The 22,110-nt window shown below is 42.9% G+C and overlaps 1 protein-coding gene across 1 annotated transcript in view; it reads left to right on the top strand.

Annotated features, from left to right (window-relative positions):
- Positions 1-21,637, top strand: part of TOP1 (DNA topoisomerase I) — a 73,167-nt gene extending 51,530 nt beyond the window's left edge. Inside the window, exons 9-21 of the mRNA XM_083508061.1 lie at positions 759-874; positions 4,580-4,701; positions 6,142-6,264; positions 6,687-6,874; positions 8,150-8,294; positions 9,049-9,192; positions 9,904-10,089; positions 10,780-10,848; positions 12,535-12,649; positions 14,433-14,560; positions 18,057-18,151; positions 18,746-18,895; positions 19,080-21,637. Coding sequence (XP_083364187.1) covers positions 759-874; positions 4,580-4,701; positions 6,142-6,264; positions 6,687-6,874; positions 8,150-8,294; positions 9,049-9,192; positions 9,904-10,089; positions 10,780-10,848; positions 12,535-12,649; positions 14,433-14,560; positions 18,057-18,151; positions 18,746-18,895; positions 19,080-19,182 — 1,684 coding nt within the window. The 3' untranslated portion in view covers positions 19,183-21,637. The remainder of the gene's footprint in view (positions 1-758; positions 875-4,579; positions 4,702-6,141; positions 6,265-6,686; positions 6,875-8,149; positions 8,295-9,048; positions 9,193-9,903; positions 10,090-10,779; positions 10,849-12,534; positions 12,650-14,432; positions 14,561-18,056; positions 18,152-18,745; positions 18,896-19,079) is intronic.
- The last annotated feature ends 473 nt before the right edge of the window (positions 21,638-22,110 follow it).

Genomic DNA, 22,110 nt, shown 5'->3' with positions numbered 1-22,110 from the left:
TAAGTGGGGATGAGTTTGGCCTGTGCCATTTCTGTACCTCAAGCAACATTAATCATCATTTCCCTCTTCTGACCACAGGAGAGGTCACTGACCCTAGTGCAGGTTACTCTGGGGATTTCTCCTCCTTGTTGCTTTTACTAACACCCCAAGTGGTGTATACAAATAAGACATGCATCTAAACTGACATAAAAACAATGCTAGCTTCGTTGTGAAGAAGTCTGGAATATATTGCCTTCCTTGTGAGGCGGTCAGAAAGTGCTGCGTGATAAATGCAGACATGGGTAATGTGTGTAGCACAACGGGTTGGCTTTCTAGATTAAAATATAATAGAAGTTTTGTGTGAATAAATGAAACAAAACAAAACCCATGTGCCCTGAGGGAAGGTGGAAATGAGGAAGCCCAGGTGAGGAAGAGTATAACCACCAAGTCCTAAGAGAACTTTTGGGGCAGCCCCACTCCAGCCTTCCCTGGGGCTTTTTAAGAAAGACCTATATCCTCTCAGGGAAGTCAGAGGCAAGGAAGCTGAGAATATTTTGTACCATTTCCTGTTCTAATATGCTAAATTATATTGAGTGTCTTGGCAGAAAGGCATTATAAAAATGAAAGAAGTAAATGGAGTAAATGAAAGGATGGATTGTTGAATTTGCTGAATTGACTAATTTTAGCATTCATGATGCCCCATTTGTAGATTTTGAATCCATATAGCATTTGAATGAGCACATGTTTCTCTCTCCCATCCCCACCCCTTTTTTTTAAAGGTGGGAAGAAGAGCGCTATCCTGAAGGTATTAAGTGGAAATTCTTGGAACACAAAGGCCCTGTGTTTGCACCACCATATGAACCTGTGCCTGAAAATGTCAAATTCTACTATGACGGTAAGCTGGTGTTTGGTGAAGAAATAGGTGTCTTTATAATGAGCATTCATAAGGCAGAAAAAGCCCATACTGGGAGACCTTGTAGGGAGGGTCATCCCATGCTGGTAAAATGTGGCGGATGGTTTATATATTCTCTGGAGGTGGTTGGAATTTCATCTGCACAACCATGCAACCAGTACTGGATTCTGGAGTCTGCTGAGTACAGGTCTGTCCATCTCTCTTTCCTCCTCCTCCATTCAAGGCTTGTGATGTGACAATCCTTAACCCTCTTGTCCCCCTGTGTGGACAGTGAATTGTGACTGGTGCAGAGACAGGATACAGTGTTCCCTTGTGCTCCCTGATGTCTGCACAGAAGTGCTGGATCATTTCCAGAGCTGTGAATACAGTGTCATTTAGAAATGTTAAAGCATTAGTAGCAGGAAGGAAAGATACATAATTGCATAGGAAGACACTTGTGAAGTATCCAGTCATATTAAATGAGGTTTGTTTGGAGAAAGTGGAATGTATTTCAGTGGTGGGTTCTCACAGCAAAAGTTGTTCAGAGATAATGATTTTTCCCCTTTCATTTTTTTTAATGACAGTGAATGCTGTCTGGTAATAATATTTTCCTTTAAAGTGGTTTTATTTCTCAAGTCTGACCCAGTACCGTTGTTTTTGGCAGCGGGATTCCTCATGTGCAGCTGATGTGCATTCATTGCCTACATGCATCTTTCCAGTTAGAATGCAAGGCATGTTCTCACTGAGGACCACTTCTAGTTCTGTATTGCTAAAGCTGGTTGAGGGTCCTTTGCTTCCAGAGCAAGGTATTGCCACTTAACATACTGTCCCTGCCCAATGACCAAAGGTCAATTCAAAGATTATCCATATCTTCTTCCCACCCTATCCCTGTTGAATTTCCTGGTTCTGACTCATCTGTAATGACTGTTGGAACCTTTCCAGTGTTTGAGAGATTAAATTTACTGAAAAGGAGGTTGACATGACTATTTATGCTGGCTCTGGAGATTGCTGCCATCATTAGAAACTACTTTTTCAAGTTCCTTTAAAATATGAAATGTGAGAGGGATTAATTGGCCCATGTGAGTTAGTTGAAAGCTTATGGCATCTATGCCCAAGTAATCTCCCCAAGCAAGTTTGTGAGCAATTTAAATTAACTTGATATTTATATTTTCAGGGGAATAAACACCTCTGGTCCTATCACAGTGAAATCAGTTGAATGCAGTTTGACCAAGCTGCCACTAATGTATAAAATCCCCAAATGGTTTATATTCAGCCTCCCTACCAAATCATCCTAGAAACTGTCTTAATAGCACATGAACACTCGATGTAGTTACTGGTCTCATTCAGAAATTATGTTAACCTTGTTTTAGCATTATGAGACCACAGGCATTGGACTGTACATTTCATTCTCCATTTTCTACCTCCTTCGTGCTCAAAGATAGATAGAAGCAGGGACCCAGTCCCTTTCTGATCGTACTTCTGAGTATTTGAAAGGACAAACCTCAGATTGTACCTCTGTGCCCTTGTGAGTTTGATATCCCTATCAGAGCACAAAATGTCAAGTGAACATCATTCCTATGTTCCTAATCTTCCGAAATAGATGTTACAAAATAGATCAGATGGCCATAAATCTTTTACAACATTCAGAAGTACTCTTCTTAGCAGTTTTCTGTAGTACTTTTCTATGGTTTACTTCCTTTAAGCTAGATGGAAAATTCCTCTCCCCCCCACCCCACCCAGGGCACACCCTATGCATCATGAAGACTCCATATTGCCTTCTCTGTCTGCCTTAACTATACCAGTACAAGTAGTGGCTGGATTGGATTTCACAGGAATCCATTATTCTGAAACGATGCCAACTCTTTAGGCTGCTGGCAAGTGAAATATTTGTTCCTGTTTGGTATTGCTGTGGAATGCTGGCAAGCACCTTCTCTGGGTGCACTGAAGACTGGTGTGACGTTAACACTGTCTGGGCCTACATTAGTCACATTGGTTAGAAAGGGGGAGATGTTGGGTCTGCAGCGCATTGATGCAGCAATTGCTTCCCCCTTGAGCTGTGGGAAAAATCTGCCTTTCTGCGCAGCTAGTTATTTCATGCTGAGCCTCTATTACAATTCTTCAGTCAAGGGGAAAGAGGACAGTCACGAATCACTGGTATATCAAGCAGGCAGCCTTTTAACAACAACTTTTTAAGCCAGTGGAGTTAGAAATACCAGTGTCCTCTCACACAGCACAAAATCAGCCCAATATGGAGGACCCTTGTGCCATTTACATGATCCTCAAGAACAGGATAAAGAGGAAGACAGTCTGATCATGGGCATGTCAGCTATGAGATGAGAGCCTGATGCCTTTATCCCTTGCTTCATGCATATAATGGGGTAGGCCCCACTAGGACTAATGGCAAGCCAATGTTGTTATGTGGGAGCATACAGCTGAACTACTATGATGCATGGGAATCCTTTGATTGCTTCACCTCTTGTAGACTAATAGGATTGAACTCGCTGTAGTCAGAGAAGAGTCTCACTGTACATCCACAGGGGAAGCGTTAAGAGATTCCATCATCCTGTATTCTAATTCCAAATCAGTTATCTGAATGCTGTTGCAAATTATCTGGAAATAGCGAAAGCCACACACAGGAGGATGCCGTTGGCAAACTCGGGGTACCCTTGAGCTTTGCAGAAGTGCGAGAAGACTTGGACAGAGGAACTAAGAAGGAATAACTCCACCTCTCTCCAATAATACCAAACAATCCCTGAATGTACTCAATGCCTGCAATCTGACAGTTGAGTGGGAATGGGATGGTGTGACTGGGTAAAGAGGATGGTGGAAAAGACTCAGAGAAATGAAAAGAAAGGTGTTTTGTTTTTTTAAGTATCCCCAGAGAAGGAAGTGAGAGCTAATAGAACTCAATGGATAAATTCAAAACATTAATGCCATACTTCGTTGGAGATTGCACTTCTTCCTAAGGACAGAGCTGGAGCACATTCCTGAGTGGAATAGCTCCCCCTACTGGATTAGACAGGCAGCGTCTTCAAGGCCTTTCACCTCCTCTCCAGGAGAAATTTTCCCTCCTTCCAGTCTGGCTCTGCTTGTGGTCTGAGATGGCTGGTTTTCTTAACTTAGCCTTGTCCTCTTCAGTGTGCTCTTTCTACTGTTGGCCTCTTCCCTTGGTTGTTTTGGGAGCTAATTCCTCCTCTCCTTGTTTGTATGTTGGTCATTTCGCATATTAACACAGTTCCAGAGTCTCCCTTTTTAAAGGTGCAAAAATTCCTGTGCTCTTCCTCTTTGAAAGCGAAACAGAAACCCAAAATTGGAGAACCTGACTTCATTCGCTTCTGAAAAACTTAGAATCAGACCCAACACTATTTTCATGCTAATTGATGTAAAGTTGCTGGGTTAGGTTAGTGAATGTAAAGTAAAATTGTACTGCCCATAGTAAAATTTGGAGCCCAGTGTGTGACTTTGGTTACAGCCCTCCTCCTCCTGACCCCTGGCTTCCCCTGAAACACAAGGATGTTCAATAACTTGTTCGCAGGGTCATTATTTTGGCTGTGCATTGTATATTCACAGAGGGTCAACGCTGGGGAGGGATGTTCCTGGATCCCTTCTCTCTGAGGTAAGAGGAGTAGGCTGGTTGAGGGGTTGAGCATCTGTAGGATGCCACCTCGTTTTTTCCTGTTTCCTCATGGATTGCCTTCTCTGTTGTAGGTAAAGTTATGAAGCTCAGTCCCAAAGCAGAAGAAGTAGCAACGTTCTTTGCAAAAATGCTTGATCACGAATACACTACAAAGGACATCTTCAGGAAAAACTTCTTCAAAGACTGGAGAAAGGTATGGTCAAAGTTATGGAAGGGTGGGAGTATTTGGTTCCTTAGATAGCTAAAGTAGGCATGCAGTTTGCCACTTGCCTGGACACCTGATAAATTGTTGCTTTTACGGTAGTAGCAGATGGCTCATTGCTTCTTTGCTTCCTCATTGAACACTTGGGGTTCTGTGCTTGAGGAAGGGCAGGAAATTTGCTTCTGTTTGCCTTTGTCGTTTTCCAACAGCCAGTCACTGTTACTGCATGTGCAACTTTGAGTGAGTGAGTGAGATGTATAATAGCTAGTGTAGTATCATTGGATGACATCGGACCATTTTTTCAACCATCTTTCATGGTTGGTGTGAATATGAAATGGTTGGAGAGAAGTACCATATTCTGCCTTTAGCTGCTTGGAGGAAATCATTTCTCAGCCTAGATACCTCATAGCATTGTTCACATAAACTGAGAGAGTTTCCTATATTTCACTCTGGACTCCTAGGAGATAGGGATACTTCTGTAATAAACAATGCCTGCAGGAGCATTGTTCAAGTGCAATATTTGGCACCCTGAGAGTCTTAAAAGGTAAAGGTACCCCTGCCCGTATGGGCCTGTCATGTCCGACTCTAGGGTTGTGCGCCCATCTCACTTAAGAGGCCGGGGGCCAGCGCTGTCCTCAGACACTTCCGGGTCACGTGGCTAGCGTGACAAGCTGCATCTGGCGAGCCAGCGCAGCACACGGAAACGCCGTTTACCTTCCTGCTAGTTAGCGGTCCCTATTTATCTACTTGCACCCGGGGGTGCTTTCGAACTGCTAGGTTGGCAGGCGCTGGGACCGAGCAACGGGAGCGCACCCCACTGCAGAGATTCGAACTGCCGACCTGACGATCGGCAAGTCCTAGGCGCTGAGGTTTTAACCACAGTGCTTAGCATTCTTTAAAAAAGCTTGAATATCAAATCCATCCTGGGCAATGCCTGGTGAAAAATTTAATAATTAGAGGAAAGCTAAGAAGGGCTTCCCGAGTCTAGGCGTGTGACTCTGCACAGCAATCTGGAATTCTTCCTTGCCTCCCTCTCTCCATTTGCTTCTGCGCTCCCCATTCTGAAAGGGGTTTAAAATCAGGATTTCAAGCTCCCCTGGAAATAACATGAAATTATAGGAATATACTTGACATATAGTCCCTGACTTCAGAGACTTCTTTGGTGTAGAATGTTGATAAGGTTTCATCTCTCAGCATTTGAGTATGGTTTGATGAAGGATGCCTTCTTTCTTAATTAGATGTTAATAACTCTCAAAGATGAAACCATGATGTTCTTCCATTCTGCATTTGGCCTTTTATAGGTTTATAGCTCTTGTTGTAACTTCACTGATCTTATATATGATAGCAGCATCCAAACTGACTTTACTGAAAACAAGGTGGAGTGCAGTTTCCTTTTTAAGCGTTTTACAGATTCTGATTTCTTTTTTGCAGGAAATGACCCATGAAGAAAAGAGTACCATCACCAGCCTCAGCAAGTGTGACTTTAACCATATGAGTCAGTATTTCAAAGCGCAGTCAGAAGCCAGAAAACAGATGACCAAGGAGGAAAAACAGGTAACTTGATTTAGAATTTGTTGTTGTTGTTTCAAGGTGCAAACAAAGGGTACAATCTAATTTGATGGGTGCTAAATGGTGAATTAAGGAAGGGATTAAAGGCTGGCCCAGATATAAGACTTCAGATAAATAGGAAGTGTCGTTGAGATGGGCTAGTCATGGTGGAAGGATGGGATCTTGAAATGCTGGGGATATTTCAAGTTGTTTCTAAACTGTGTTGAGTAGGCCTGTGACTATTAACACTCTCAAGATCGCAACCTCTTTCTTTCACTGTGCTTTGCTGTACTTGTAAAATGCTTCTTGCAGCACAACCTGGATGGAGCTAATGAATTTCTTGTAACTCTGACTCTGAATAATTTATAGTGTGGTTTGGAGTGTGTTGTAATTTTTTCCTTTTTTGTGGGTGTTTTGTTTTCCCCTAGAAAATTAAAGAGGAGAACGAGCGGTTATTAAAAGAATATGGCTATTGTATCATGGATAACCATAAGGAAAGAATTGCCAACTTTAAGATTGAGCCTCCGGGTCTCTTCAGAGGGCGTGGAAACCATCCCAAAATGGGCATGCTGAAGAGGCGGATAATGCCAGAAGACATCATCATCAATTGTAGCAAGTGAGCATGGAAGATTTCACACACTAGCTAGGAGTGACTTTTGGCTATAATGCATAGCAGCTGTGTTCAGGCTTTTCGCTCCGGATAACCTTTCTGCCAAGTAGAATCTGTTGTTTCTTTGTAGGGTCTCCGTTAACATAAGTGCAGCCTAAGAGTTGAAGTCCAGTACATACCACGTTAAGTGCCACTTGTGAACTTTTCACCGTAGTTCACAAACAACTGTCAAATCATTAGTTAGTTTCTTTTAAAAAAAGGATTGTGAACTGGCAAAACTCAAATGTTTCTATTGATTTATTAATTTTTAAATATTAATAGATGGTGGTGGTTGCATTTCCACCCTCCTTTTTCCTTCGGGAAGCTCAAAGTAGCTTACTTTGAGATAAACAGGCATTCTACTGTTCAGCCTAAGACTTGGTTAGCTTTAACAAATCACTCGCCTTATGTCACTTCAGACCAGTTTCCTAGCTCACAGACACCATCGTATCTCTTTAACTTTAATAGATTGTGGAGGGTATAGCCCCATCACAGCTTGGTCCCTGGTATACTGTAATAACATGGGATCTCTCTTACCCAATGTTTACCGTGTCAGACCTGTTGAAAAAAATCTGCAGTTCAAGACATGGTAGCTTATATTTTAAGGCAAAAGAGCAATTTGCCCAGTTTCAGAAGACCTTAGAATATTGATAGCCTGGTCTGCCTAAGGAGCAAAGTATTATATTCAGTAAGCAAGCTTTGGGGAAGGCAGGACTGGATAGTGAGAGCTGATGGAGTGAGGTAAGATTTCAGCGGCTTAGGCAGTTTGGTATTTCTGCAAAAGTGATTTGTAGAAACATGAGTGCAGGGTAAAGGTTGCAGAGGGAAAGACTTCTTAACATACCTCAACAGGGCTGTTTCAAAACATTACAGTGTCTAAATTGCTTAGTAGTTTTTAACATGGCAATAAGCTTAAAATTGTAGTTTTTATTTGTAAGAATAGCATAGGCCTTGTTTGCTTTCAAACCTTTAAGAATCTTAAAGCAGATATATATAAGAATCGATGCAAACATTTACACACTTGGTTTTTCTTATTGCCGGGCTTGAGCCCTATAAATATCTGGCAAATCTAGACAGTTCGTATTGTGACTTTCATTCCAATTAATGGTGCCAGCTTCGATTATCTGAATTAAACTGAATAAATTATTTCCTGGTTGTATTTTTCTGTTATTCACAGTTTGTAGTCTTTTCAGTTTTGAAATCATTGTTGTGTTCTTGTCCCCACCCCACCCCCTTGTACAGAGATTCAAAAGTTCCTCCCCCTCCCCCTGGACATAAATGGAAAGAAGTCCGGCATGATAACAAGGTGACCTGGTTGGTGTCATGGACAGAGAACATCCAAGGATCTATTAAGTACATCATGTTGAATCCCAGTTCTAGAATCAAGGTGATAGTTTGTCTGAAAACTTGCAAGCTACTTCTGACATGCCCAATGCTCTGTATCATAGGAATCAGCCTTGTACTGCTCCATCTAGTTTGGCAGCATCTACACTGACTGCAAGCAGCTCTCCAGGATTTCAGACGGGAGTCTTTCCCAGCCTTTCCTGGAGATGCTGGAATTGAACCAGGGACTACTGAACAGAGCCAGTGTGGTGTAGTGGTTAAGAGTGGTAGATTCGTAATCTGAGGAACTGGGTTCGCTTCCCCACTCCTCCACATGCAGCTGCTGGGTGACCTTGGGCCAGTCACACTTCTCTGAAGTCTCTCAGCCCCTCACCTCACAGGGTGTTTGTTGTGGGGGAGGAAGGGAAAGGAGAATGTTAGCCACTTTGAGACTCCTTCGGGTAGTGATAAAGCGGGATATCAAGTCCAAACACTCTCTCTCTCTCTCTCTCTCTCTCTCTCTCTCTCTCTCTCTCTCTCCTGACCATTCCTAAGGAATCAATGTGTCATTAAATGGAAGATCCAAAGAGTACTTCATTACTTTTTTGTGACTCTGCTACCAGCGTAGTGGGTCTTTTAAACTTCTTAACCCCTTAGGCACTTCTGAAATAGGCAATAACGTTCAAGTCGAATAATTTCTGTACAGTGGCAATGAGGGAATCTTGGAAAAGTATTCTTAAAATATGCTCCATCTCCAAACTAGAGCCTCTATGCTTTGGAGCAGGTCGTCATGTTGTTCCTTGTGATTGCCTCTGCAGGGTGAGAAGGACTGGCAGAAATATGAGACTGCTCGGAGACTGAAGAAATGTGTAGATAAGATTCGAAATAATTATCGAGAAGACTGGAAGTCCAAAGAGATGAAAGTGCGGCAGAGGGCGGTTGCGCTGTACTTCATTGACAAAGTGAGAATCTGTCACTTTTCCAGTTCCTTCCTTTTTTTATTGCCTAGGCAGGGCTCCTCGGCCTAGACTTGTTGAAGCATTGGTTTGAAACTGATAAGCTTCTAAGCACAACGGTACTAAATGTGCTGGAGAGATGTTTGAAGTAGGTGCCAATGGAATTGAATAATCCAGAAATATTTCTAAAGCAGAGATGGGAAGCTTTCCTTGGCAAATGCACTGCTTTTTGTCATTGCTTAACTATGAACTGAATGAGTACGGGTAAAATTCTGCCCACTTTCCTTGGGACGCCTCTCCATATGTAGATACATGCACACACAATTTACTTTTTGCAATGCTGTTAAGAGGTGGCAGCCAAAGTGGGCAGATCTATTCTGGAATAAAATGATGATAAATGGAATTTTGCTGCAACATCAGTGGTAAAATTGGCACTAACTTACCTATAAGCACTGCCCCGTGTTAGCTCAGTAAGGCATGTGGACGGCACACAGACAGGCCCCCAGTCACCTAAACAGATAGATAGCATAGGACCAAGCCTAGTGTATTCTTTCAGTTGCATTTACAAATGCTATAATCACAGCTCTAGATAGCTTCTTAGCACAAGGAATCCTGAAGCAGCTTCTCACTGGCTAACCAATGGGGTTAAAAATGCCTCCTGTTTTGAATGCTATTTGTGACATCTCTCTGCTCTCTTTCATTGTTTCATATTTGCAGCTTGCTCTGAGAGCTGGTAATGAGAAAGAGGAAGGGGAGACGGCTGACACAGTGGGCTGCTGCTCCCTCCGTGTAGAACATATTAATTTGCATCCGGAGTTGGATGGCCAGGAATACGTGGTAGAATTTGACTTCCTTGGAAAGGATTCCATACGATACTACAACAAAGTCCCTGTTGAGAAAAGGGTAAGAATTTTTTCTTGTGCACTTATCATTTAATGAGAGGGAGTCTGAAAAGTCTTCTTACTGAATTGTCTTTCTTCTGGTGAGTCTTCAGATCTCACCTTGAGTAAGTACAGTGTCCATCTGCTCATAAATATTTCACATCTTGGAGTCATAGAAATGTAGATTTGGATGGGACCACAAGGGTCATCTAGTCCAACCCCCTGCAATGCAGGAATTGTTTTGCCCAAAGACCCACAACCCTGAGATTAAGAGTCTCATGCTCTTACCAGCTGCATCTAAACAAGGAGGTTCCATTTAACCTTCATGCTTAATGGATCCTTCTTTAATTTTCATTTTCTTCACTGTCTCCATAGTGTTAATTGTTTTTATAAAGTTGCATAGCTCCCCCCTCCCCCGGAAAAAAATCATCTCTATCTTAGTGATTCAGCTTATTCTTATTTGTTGCCTCTTCCCCCCCCCCCCCCACCACTGATGAATAGTGGTCTACGTATACCTATCCCTTGTTTGCAGGATATACCAACACACTTCCTGTAGGCCACTAGTGTTCCTTCAGCATTGTGTACATGGAAGCATGGACATGTGAATTAGTGAGGAGCATGTTATACTGCCATCAAGTTGGGATGATGTCCATCCAGTTTCTTTTTTTCATGCTGTAATGGTCTTCTTCTCTCCCATCCGTTTGCCTTGTAGGTTTTTAAGAATCTTCAGTTGTTCATGGAAAACAAACAGCCTGAAGATGACCTCTTTGATAGACTTAATGTGAGTGCCTTCCATACCTGGTACTTGAAAGTTAATCATAAATGATAACCTTGTTTGGATTTTTTAATTGGAATTCTTGCTGTGGTTATGGTTCCCTTTACACTGGCTTGGAAAAGGGTGCAATTTTTAACATGCTGCTTATGGTGCAGGCAGTTTTGCATTTAACAGAAGAGTTCATGGAACTGAAATCTGCCCTCGTAGACACTGTAATGTAGCAGCGGTTTGAGAGAAGGATGTGTGATACAATACTGCGGGCTTGTTTCTGTTTCTCTATTTTAATTTGGGGTTTGGTTTTAGTGTTGCATCACAATTGATTGCATTCCTCTTTCGTTTATCCTATAAGCTGCCCTGAGAACTTTTTGTTATAGGGTAACCTGTAAAGATTGAAAACACAGTAAAAAATGTGTAACACAAGCTCCATTGTTTACCATCGGGATTTTGGGCTTCCACTCCTATCAGCCCCAGCTAGCATGGCTCATGGTCAGAGATGATGGGAGCTGGCTGGAGTCCAAAGAGGGCCAGAGGATTGTTATTCCCAGCTTACCAGTTCACTAAATCCGCTTTCAGGCATTTATTCTGGGGACACTGAGTATACTAGTGGGGCTGGCGGGGGGACGGGACGGGACAGGCTCCACTTCTGATCTACATGCATCTGAAGAGAACACGCTAAAGCAGGCATCTCCAAACTCGGCCCTCCAGCTGTTTTGGGACTACAACTCCCATCATCCCTAGCTAACAGGACCGGTGGTCAGGGCTGATGGGAGTTGTAGTCCCAAAACAGCTGGAGGGCCAAGTTTGGGGATGCCTGCTCTAATGAATGCATATAGATGGAAGCAGAAACACTTTCCCATGATCTCCCCACCCACCAAGCATTCATAAGTCCCTAAGTAAGAGTTGGAATCCAAAAGGTTCACCACACGTTAAATGCCTGACATATAGCATTGGGTGGATCCATGCCTTTCGGAAAGCAGCAGGGATCTGGTTCTGTTCCAGAGCTCCTGAGTGCAACAATGTCAGCAGTGCCAAATTTAAATAGTGCTGAAGGTAAGCTGCCAAAAAACGTGCACTCCCAGTTGTTCCTTGGCAGCTGCCTCTTCTGATACGCATGTGTCATCAGGGGAGTGACAAGGAGGTGTGACCTGCCAAAGATGGCCATGTGGACCAAATTGGCTCACCTGGTGGGCTTAATTTGACACACAGGCTAGTTGGAGTATCTGTGTCACATGAAAAGGAAATGTGTCTTTCTTGTACGAAATACCCCAGCCTCCCTAACTGCAGACTCTACCTTTTCGTTGCAGTAGTAGTAGTAATAGTAATATTATCTGCTTCCATGCCATGCTCACAACCATTTTCCCCAGTTGCATCTGTTAGCGTATCTGCCCCTTCTGCTGAATTGTCATATAGCTCATAAGTGACCTGCCAGATGCCTATGGAAAGCCCAGGTGCAGGATCTCAGTGCAGCAGAGCCCTTCTCACTTGTGATTCGCAGCAACTGGTATTCAGAGGCATACTTCCTTGGACAGCAGAGGTAGAACAGATCCATGGTGGCTACCAGCCACTGATAGGCTCATCCTCCCACTTCCCATCTCCTCAAATTACGAGAGTAAGGAGGGTGCACAGGTTGAGGTGTTCTGCTGATGAATGCTGGAATTAATTTAATCCTCCTTCTTTATTTCTTCCCCTTAGACTAGCATCTTAAATAAGCATCTTCAAGACCTTATGGAAGGACTTACAGCCAAGGTATTTCGAACGTATAATGCCTCCATTACGCTACAGCAGCAGCTAAAGGAGCTCACAACTGGTAAGTACTTTTTAGATTAGCACACCTCATACTTTTCTGGTTCTGTGTTGATTGTAACATCGATCCAAATGCAGACTTAAGAGCCACTGGCTGGAAATTACTTTGGCGTCTCCACAGTTCCATGTTCTGTTCAGAGGCAATTATTTTTGAACCACATTGAACAAAGTTCCAAAGTTGCTGTTGTGGCTAGCTGACCTTCTGAAGAGGAAGGAACTGAAATCTGTGCCTTTCCAAGTCCATTTCAGATTTGAAATGTGCCCAGCAGTACCTTGAATTAGGTTAGAGGCAGCTTGTCAGCCAGTGCCAAGTGCGAAGAATGTCAAAGGAGACCACAGAATTCTTAAAACAACTGTGGTTTCCAAGAGATCTTCAAAGGTGTATTGAAACATTTCAAATAGGAACGGTGTCTGTGACTTGCCTTTGCTAACCTGGTGCCCTCCAAATGTTTTGGACTACAACTTATAGGAAGCTGTACAGAACATTTGGATGGCATCAGGTTGACAAAGGCTGCCCTAAATTAGCCAGGCCAGAGAGAAGACAGCTAGCCAGGACACTTGGTAAATCTCTAACAGCCTTCAACGATTTATTTGGTTCCCTTAGACAAGGGACGTGGGTGGCACTGTGGGTCTAGGACTTGAGACTAGGACTTGCCGATCGGAAGGTTGGCGGTTCGAATCCCCGCGACGGGGTGAGTTCCCGTTGCTCGGTCCCTGCTCCTGCCAACCTAGCAGTTCGAAAGCATGTCAAAGTGCAAGTAGATAACAAGGTACCACTCTGGCGGGAAGGTAAACAGCCTTTCCGTGCACTGCTCTGGTTCGCCAGAAGAGGCTTAGTCATGCTGGCCACATGACCTGGAAGCTGTACGCCGGCTCCCTCAGCCAATAAAGCAAGATGAGCGCCGCAACCCCAGAGTCGGCCACGACTGGTCAGGGGTCTCTTTACTTTACCTAGTTCCCGAGAAAACCATTATAACCCATCTCCCACCACAGTGGATGTCTGTAATATGCACCTTAATCAGATAATGTTCTGTCCACAATGAAGGCAGGCTTGACCCTGGGCTTTGCCTGATAAAGGTGTTTTGTTTGTGTTGTCCATATAAATGGGTGGTGTGCCTTTTTAAAATTCAGCAAGCCCGGGCTTGCAGAGAAGGAATGCAAGAGGCAAATAATGGTTAGATCAGAGACCATGGATAACTATTGAAATGCAAGGGGTTTAAACTGAATACTGGAGCTGATACACTAGAATACAAGTTGTAATCATTAGCATTTTCATAGCACTTTAAGGTGTTCAAGCTTGCATAAGGAATGTAGAAATCTGCTTTGCATCCAGTCAGGGCATTTTTTCATCTACCCCCAGTATTACTCACTCCATGGTCTCAGGCAGTAACCTTTCCAATCACTTGCTCTCTGATTCTGTTAAGCGGAGGTGCCAGGGATTGAACTTGAGATCCTTTACATGTAAAGTATATGTTCTGCCACTAAGCTGTGGACTCACCTCAAAAGAGCAAGTCTTTCTGTATGCAGTCGTCCCTCTGAACACCATTTCTCCCCTCTGTTGCCTGAGATCCTTAACTAGAGATGCTGGGGGCTGAACCTCAGACCTTGCAAAACATGTTATTTAGTATTAAGCTACAGCCCCCAGTCCTATTATAAGCATGTTACAGATGGCTGAGAGCCAAGCTGCTAATTTCTCTTCCCCATGAAAAAGTGAAATTATCCAAGAAAGAGCTAGACTTTTCCATACAGAAATGCAAATTTCACTTGTTCATTTTGAACTTTTCTAGCGGATGATAATGTCCCAGCAAAGATCCTGTCTTATAACCGTGCCAATAGAGCTGTTGCTATTCTCTGCAACCACCAGAGGGCGCCTCCAAAGACCTTTGAGAAATCCATGATGAATTTACAGAGCAAGGTAACTGACTGCTTCCTTTCGTTAAAACCCAAACCAAGACTTAGTTTGGCTACCTCTGTTACTTAGTTGACCTGCGGTCAAGCTCTCCTCTAACTTCATTAGTGAAGCTTGTTTCTCTGATTTTTAGAAAGACAAACCTGCTTGATTTTATTACAGAAAATCATTCTTCAAATCCTTCCTGTTTCTGACTGAATTGCACATCAGGCAAGTTGCCTTTTAGTCCTGGAGGAGAAATATCTATAAAGCATCTCTAGTGGGGTCACAAAACTTACCATAATTATTTTTTTTTGCTCCTGACAGCTATCTGATGTTACGATGCATTTTCCCATCCTGATTTACTCACAGGACACTGGCAAACTCCAGAGAGTCCCTTACATCAGTGTTCCCCAACCTTGGGCCTCCAGCTGTTTTTGGACTACAACTCCCATCATCCCTCGCTAGCAAGACCAGTGGTCAAGGATGATGGGAATTGTAGTCCAAAAACAGCTGGAGGCCCAAGGTTGGGGAACACTGCCTTACATGACCAGAAAGCATGTCTTTCAAATAAGGACAGTCTCCTGAACCTCCTGGCCCATTTCCCATGCTGCTTGAGGGGGACCACCAACTCCCAGGAACAGTTTTTTCGGGATTGTTCAGGAAGGGTGAAGGTGTGAAAGCCCCTTTGTGCGAGCAAAATTCTGCTCCTGGTTTTCTGGATCCTACCTGTATTTAGACACTCTTGGGCAAAGGAATAACTTGATTTAAAAAACAAGAGACTAAGCTAATGATACATATGCTTGGGCGCTTTCCTGAGGTTTATCTGAGGCATCATAAATAGCAGTGCTGAGGAAAAGTTTCATTGTTGAATTTGAAAGCTTCTTGACCAGTTGACCTCAGGGAAGACTTCCAGCTTGTCTGCACAAACTGCCAATCACATGGCAAAGCTGTATTTGGACTGTACCACTTGAGACCCACAGGTGGAGAAAACATTTGAGTGAAGGTTTTTTCCAAGTTCCTTGCATTTAGAAAATTAAATAGGCAGGCAGAAAGTTTCGTTCGTAGTAGTTTCTCTGATGTGCTCATTTTCTGTATCCACATTCCTGGAGAAAAGCTTGAACGTGCAATTCTTCTCCCACCTGTAGTCTGAAGTGGTCAGATCCAAAAATTATTTTACCATGTGATGAACTATTTGTGTGGCTCAGGCCTTATTTTTCTAAAGTATTCTGTGCAGATTTCTAGAAAGGCTATGACTTTCTCATTATCTTGTGAACTTAAAGCAAGTTCAAAACATAACTATTCCATTTCCATGGCTTGAGGATAATGGTGTGGTTTAACACAAAATTATCCACCTTCCTCCTCCACAAAATTGCAAGCCTACCTATATCAAGTATTTGATTATATTTTGCTTGTCTAAACCACCCTTTTACTTTTCAGGTTATTTATGACAAAACCCTGAGGTCATTTTGGTTAGGTTGGTTTACAGCCTGAATCTGTTTTATTAATCAGTGGGGTGTTCTTTTTGGCTTTCATAATATCTAACCTGGCTGCTTCAGTTGTTAGGACTGACAGCTTTGACAGAATGATAACGACTTGTTTGCCTTCACTCTCCCCCCCCCAACTCACCTGTCCCATGATTCTTAGCTGAGCTGAATAGTCTGTCAGTCACAGCTTAGGCAAATGGAGCTGCGAGCCTTCAGCTTCAGATCATCTTACTTAGTTTGCTGCAGATCATACAGCTTCTGCTTTTCATTCCTTTAGAGCAGAGATGGGGGACCTGTAGCCCTACAAATGTTGCTAGGCTGGAACTGATGGGAGTTAGCATCCAAGAGCACCTGCAAAGCCATAGGTTCCCTGTCTCTGCTTTAGAACAAGCCCATTATTGCTTGGGCTGAGAAAGTTTCCTGACGTGACTTAGCACAGTGCATGTGAACCTTTAAATAGGCAGTGGGGATGATGGGAATTTTCTTTGGAGGATTCCATCTATATGGCGTCATGCACTTCTTCCCTAGTCACCCATTGACTATTTGTATTTCACACTTTGTTTCCTGAATTCCATTATTCATATGAAGGGTTGCAAGCTCTGTTTTGTGTAATTCTACATGTGAATCTTTGCCACAAACTTTTCCTGAGCCCTAGGTTCTCTCCCCCCCCCCCCCCATCTAATAAACTTGCAACTCGGCAGGGTCTGCTCAGAGGATTCTCCTGCCAACAGAAGCAAACTTGGCACCCCTGCCAGGGCTTCTAGTCTGACAGTGCATACTGTTGGACTTGTGACACATCAGGTATTTCTTGGATAAAACCTTGGATCTTCTCTGGTTGGCCTTAGAAACATCCATCTAGGCCCAGGGTGGGAGATTTGTGGGCCTCCAGATGGTGCTGGACTTAGGCTCCCCCATCCCATCACGCCTGAACTTTGGCCATGCTGGCTGGGGTTGATGGGAGCTGGGAGTCCATCAGCATCTAAAGGAGCACAGGTTCCCCACCCATGAGTTGTGTCTCCTGATTTTCCCAGGTGTAACATGTGACTTGAATATTTTTATAGGCTATCCTCACCCTAGTGCCTCCTTCAGTTTAGTCCCTGCCATTGCCCAAAGATGACTTTTCCCCCTCATTTTCTTCTCTTCTCTGGCTTTGGGCTCAGGTTTACTCTATTTCTTTCATATACTTTTCTCCCTTTGCCTTTGAAACTCAGCATTTGCCCATTCCTCTGCAGATCACAGCAAATGCCACTAGGGCATCCAGGAATCCACTAACATTGACATTATTGATGCTGCTGTACCAACATGGTTGTCTGCATTTATTCTCGCCTGGCTTTACAATTTAGAGCTGTATGCATTTGTAAAGGCCTCCTTCAGAAGAAGCATCCTCCAGAACATTCAGCCTCCACCTTAGAGGACCATTTATATTTCTTCAGAACCTGCACTTAGATCTCACCTAGGCTCCCCATGTTGCTCTATCTCCCGTGGCAACCTAAGAAACAAATAATAGCTCACATACCATGAATGGGCTTTCTAGGCTGGTGTGGGGCGACAGCTACTGCCACACCATTGTCTGCCATGATGGCTGCCTGATCTACTCTCTGCTTCAAGCTTAGTCATGGATCAAACTGCACAGAGGAGCTTGGGTGAGGAGATTATTCAAGTCACTTTTCCCTGCTTTGGGCAAATCAATAGAAACAGCCCTCTAAATGGATATCTTCTTATGCCACTCACAGTAAGTGAATCAATGTTCCTTTCTAAGTGCGGTGCCATAAGTTTGGTATCTAAAGTCCTGGTAATCACTTCTGCAAGTTTGATCCTTGCATGCCTATCTGAAAATGTAAATCCCAGCCAGCTCTTCTGTGAAACTTTAGTCAAGGTAAAAAAAGGCTTGTTGGACACCCAGTGAAGTGTGTTAGACAGAGACGCTGCCTTGGTATCTAGAACTCCAATGGAGACAAAAGTCTACTAGCTGTTTGCAGCTTGTCAGCTCCACACCTTCCATCTCCTGCTTTCTGTTTGTGTTTTGCCTTCCCTAGATTGATGCCAAGAAGGAACAGCTGGCTGATGCCAAAAGAGAACTGAAAAGCGCCAAAGCCGATGCCAAGGTCCGGAGGGATGAGAAATCTAAAAAGTAAGTCACATTGCTGTGACGCTCGCGTGTATCCAAACACTTCTGCATGGCGTTCAGGGAAACCAACTTTGCTCAGAATGAGATTTCTGTTCAAATGGCTCACCTTGTCACTGGGGTGGTACTATATGAAGGGAAGGAAAAAACCTCTTTACCTCCTGCCTAATTTTATATATCTCTACCATGTCTCCCCTTACTTGTCAGGGGAAAAAACCTTTATCACACAGTGCGTAGTGGCTACCACAGTATGTAGTTTTTAGACTGCTTTAAAAAGAGAATCAATAAATTCATGCCTGTCGTGGAAAAAAGCTATCAGTGGCTGCTAGTCATGATAGCTGCAGCCTTTCTTCAGGATCAGAGACCACATGCCTCTAAACACCAGTAACTGTGGAGCAACTGAGGGAGAGGGCTTTTGTGTTCATGGCCTGCTTATGGGCTTCCCAGAGGCATCTGGCTGAGCACTGTGGGAAACAGAATATTGGACTAGATTAGCCTTTGGTCTCACCTAGCAGGTCTGTTCGGGTGTTCTTCATTCCCATAGAAAGAAAAGCCATTTATAGTTCCCACCTGAAAAAAGTATCTCCTTGCCCCTCACAGGACCGTAGAAAGTAAGAAGAAAGCAGTACAGAGGGTTGCAGAACAGCTGATGAAATTGGAGGTCCAAGCTACAGACCGGGAGGAAAACAAGCAGATTGCCTTGGGGACCTCCAAACTAAATTATCTGGATCCTAGGATTTCTGTTGCCTGGTAAGCTCTTGCCTGTTGGGGAAGAAAGAGCAGCCTCCATCCTAGTGCCTTGCTTTAGTCTTTGAAAGGAAAAGAGGCATTGGTTCTGCTGGGATGCACTTTTGTAGTTGTTTGGCTGTACACACCTCTTGCTGTTCATCCTTTTTATTCCTCTCTCTATCTCTCTCTCTCCCCCTCCCTCCAGGTGCAAGAAATTTGGAATACCTATAGAGAAGATCTATAACAAAACCCAACGGGAGAAATTTGCCTGGGCAATTGACATGGCAGATGAAGACTTTGAGTTCTAACCTGATTTTAATGGGCTGAATCTTATGAATGAGAAGGGGAATAGCCTGGTTTTAGGGAGATTGATAAAACTGTGAGCCTTACTTGTCCTTTATATTTGGGGGAGGGGAGGGGGGTGTCGGGAGGGGAAAGCGAGTGTCTGATGAAATACCCAACATCTTTGAGAAAAGATAGGCCTGGAAATATTATAGAGTTGCTGAGCCAGTTGTCCTATGGACAACTTATTTAAACCTGTTTCAGAAACCCAAATTCTAGCTGTATGGTTTGTGTTTTTGTCTCTGGAGGGGGAGGACAAGTGGATGGGGGAATTTGTTAACCTTCTGCCAGGCAAATTCACCATTACACTGAGCAGCTTGGAAATCATTAGCTACTGTATACAGAATCCAATGAGATATTGGTGTGTTTTTACAGTTAGGGTTTTGCAATAACTTCTATATTTTAATAGAAAATGGATTCCCTTAATTTCCCACCCCGTCTCCCTCAATTAATTTAACACAACTGAAGCCCTCTCAGCACACTGGCTCTGGCCACAACAGTCATCATGGAAACACCCAGTTGTTTTCATTTTTACTTGCCACCATCATGGTATTGAAAACCTATAATAAAAATACAACATCTCTTCAAAGCAAAGCATGATGGGAAGATCCTTCCTGACTTGAGTGTTATTTTCTTTTTCTTTCTTTTTTTGTTAATGTGAATTTTTACTACTTTTAATTATTTTAAAATATTTAAGCTTTTTTTTTCTTGATCTTAAAGATCATGTAGATTTGCAGGGGGTAGGAAGGAATGGGCTGGGGAGGGTTGATGCATTATGAGTACAAATAAATTGGTAACAAAATGTTTTCCCATCATACTTTGTTCTGAGTACATTATATATATATAGATATATATATATATATCAGGAATATCCACATTTGTGGGTTTTGTTTTGCTTTTTTGGCAGGGTTGTTTTTCTTTTCTCCCTCCTTTTTTAAAAAAAAGAAAACTCCACCCTCCTCTCTTTTACTTGAAAGATTTTATTGTGTAAAAAGAACTTTCACAGGTCAATAAAATTTTGAGGGAAGCGAGCTTTGGTCCAAAAAAAAAAAAGGAAAAATAATCAAGATCTTAGGTCTTTTTATTTTTTTTCTTTTGTAATTGTGTACAAAAACTTTAAAAAAAAATTAAAGCAGAATTTTAATGTGAAACCTTTTTTGCTATAATCCATTAGTTTTAGAGGCATTGTTAGCTTAGTGTGGTGCAAAAACAAGTTTCCCGCAGTCTTTCCTCAACAAGTATCTTCTATTTTTATCATGAATCCCCTTTTAATCAACTGTAGGTTATTTAAAATAAATTCCTACAACTTAACGCAATGCCAGCATCTGTGTGTTCTTGTACCCAGAGAGCTGAATGGCTGGCTGCAGGCCAATAGCTGTCAGGAGATGCTTTGGGGAAGGATGTGGGGTGTGGAGGCGCTCTAGGATGAAATGCCCAAGGAACTGTGGACCGGAGGCACAGTCAAGATTCCATGTGGCCTTCTACACCATAGACATTGGCAGCCAAATAGTAGATTGCCAGTTCTCTGGGTATTTTTGTACAGTGCCTTGCATGTTGTATCCTACATATATATCAAGTTATCTAGGGGCAGCCTGGTTCTGAAGATTTCCCTCTAGCTCCAATCCACAGCCAGAACAATTTTTTCATGGCTGGTTCTTGACACTCTTCTCTAGAAGCAAACAAGGACAATTGTTTAGGAAGGAAGCGCTGTATTCTTCAAGATGACTATAGCTATACTTTTTATAGAGATCAGACCATTTGCTTTCTTGACTTGGAGAGCCTCAGAATACTGCACCTTCCATGTGTCTTGCTTTCAAGAGTTTGGAGAGCTAAGGCATTCTCCAACATGAACTCATCGCTAGTCAACCTGCTTAGACAGAGTTGACTGGTATGTCATCTTGTGCCTTTGTACAAAAGACAGGACACATGTTCACTTTTTTTAAATTGGCACTTATGGCCTGCATCAAGAATTGGGTATGCTTGAAACCACAAGAAATTGGAGCCTCAAAACCACCAATATTCAAAGGTATGGATAATTGGAAACACTAGCCATACACATCTAACCACAAAAAACTGTCAGATCTTGGGCAGCACTCAATTTGCTGTATTACAGGTGCTAATCTGCATTCTAGGACCATTGACCTTGCTGCTGTTTGGCACTGCCACTCCAAATGAATCAGGCATGACAGCAGCCCTTAGGGCCTTTTTAAATCCCCGTTTGAGGTTGGTTTATCTTAAATTTGCACATTCAAACCAGATGCTGAAATGAATGTTTCAGAATCACAGGTAATGTAAACAGGTAAAGGTAAGGAGACTCGTATGTATTCTGTATACCTGCCTCACCTTCCTACAAATTCCATTTACATAGCAAGAAAATACTGGCCCTGTGAACAGAATAAATTTTTTATACAAGTGTTTTTATGCATGCATGCTCGGTTTGATCATTTTGCTTGTTAGTCAGAATTTCATAAAAGGCCTGGAGTAGCCTTCTCTAGGACAAATGAAGGCGGTATAAGGAGAAACTATAGACAGGAGATCTGTCCACCTCTTGACCACTGGAACTGGTTTGCTTTGATGCCTTTTAATAAAAGGGTTCAGTATATTCTCCTTAGCAGTAATCTTTACAACATTCGGATAAGGTAGGTCAATGCGTCCATGTTGTAGATGAGAAGTTATTCTAAGCCTTATTGGGGTGTTCCCCACAAAACAACAAGGGTCCCAAATCACATAAGAAATTTACATTCATATAGCTCAAACCTTCCTCCTCCCAACACATTGGGGGGGGGGCACAGGAGAGGTGGCGAGGTCAGCAAGTGTGGGCAAGTCCTTTTCAATCATTTTGTAATCGCGAGGCATCCGGACAGGGCTATAGCGCTTTGCCTCAGGCCACTCAG

The sequence above is a fragment of the Podarcis liolepis genome (genome assembly GCF_965112155.1).
Source record: "Podarcis liolepis genome assembly, chromosome: 6".
NCBI classification, from domain to species: domain Eukaryota; kingdom Metazoa; phylum Chordata; class Lepidosauria; order Squamata; family Lacertidae; genus Podarcis; species Podarcis liolepis.
This window is presented reverse-complemented; position numbering and strand designations above follow the sequence as displayed.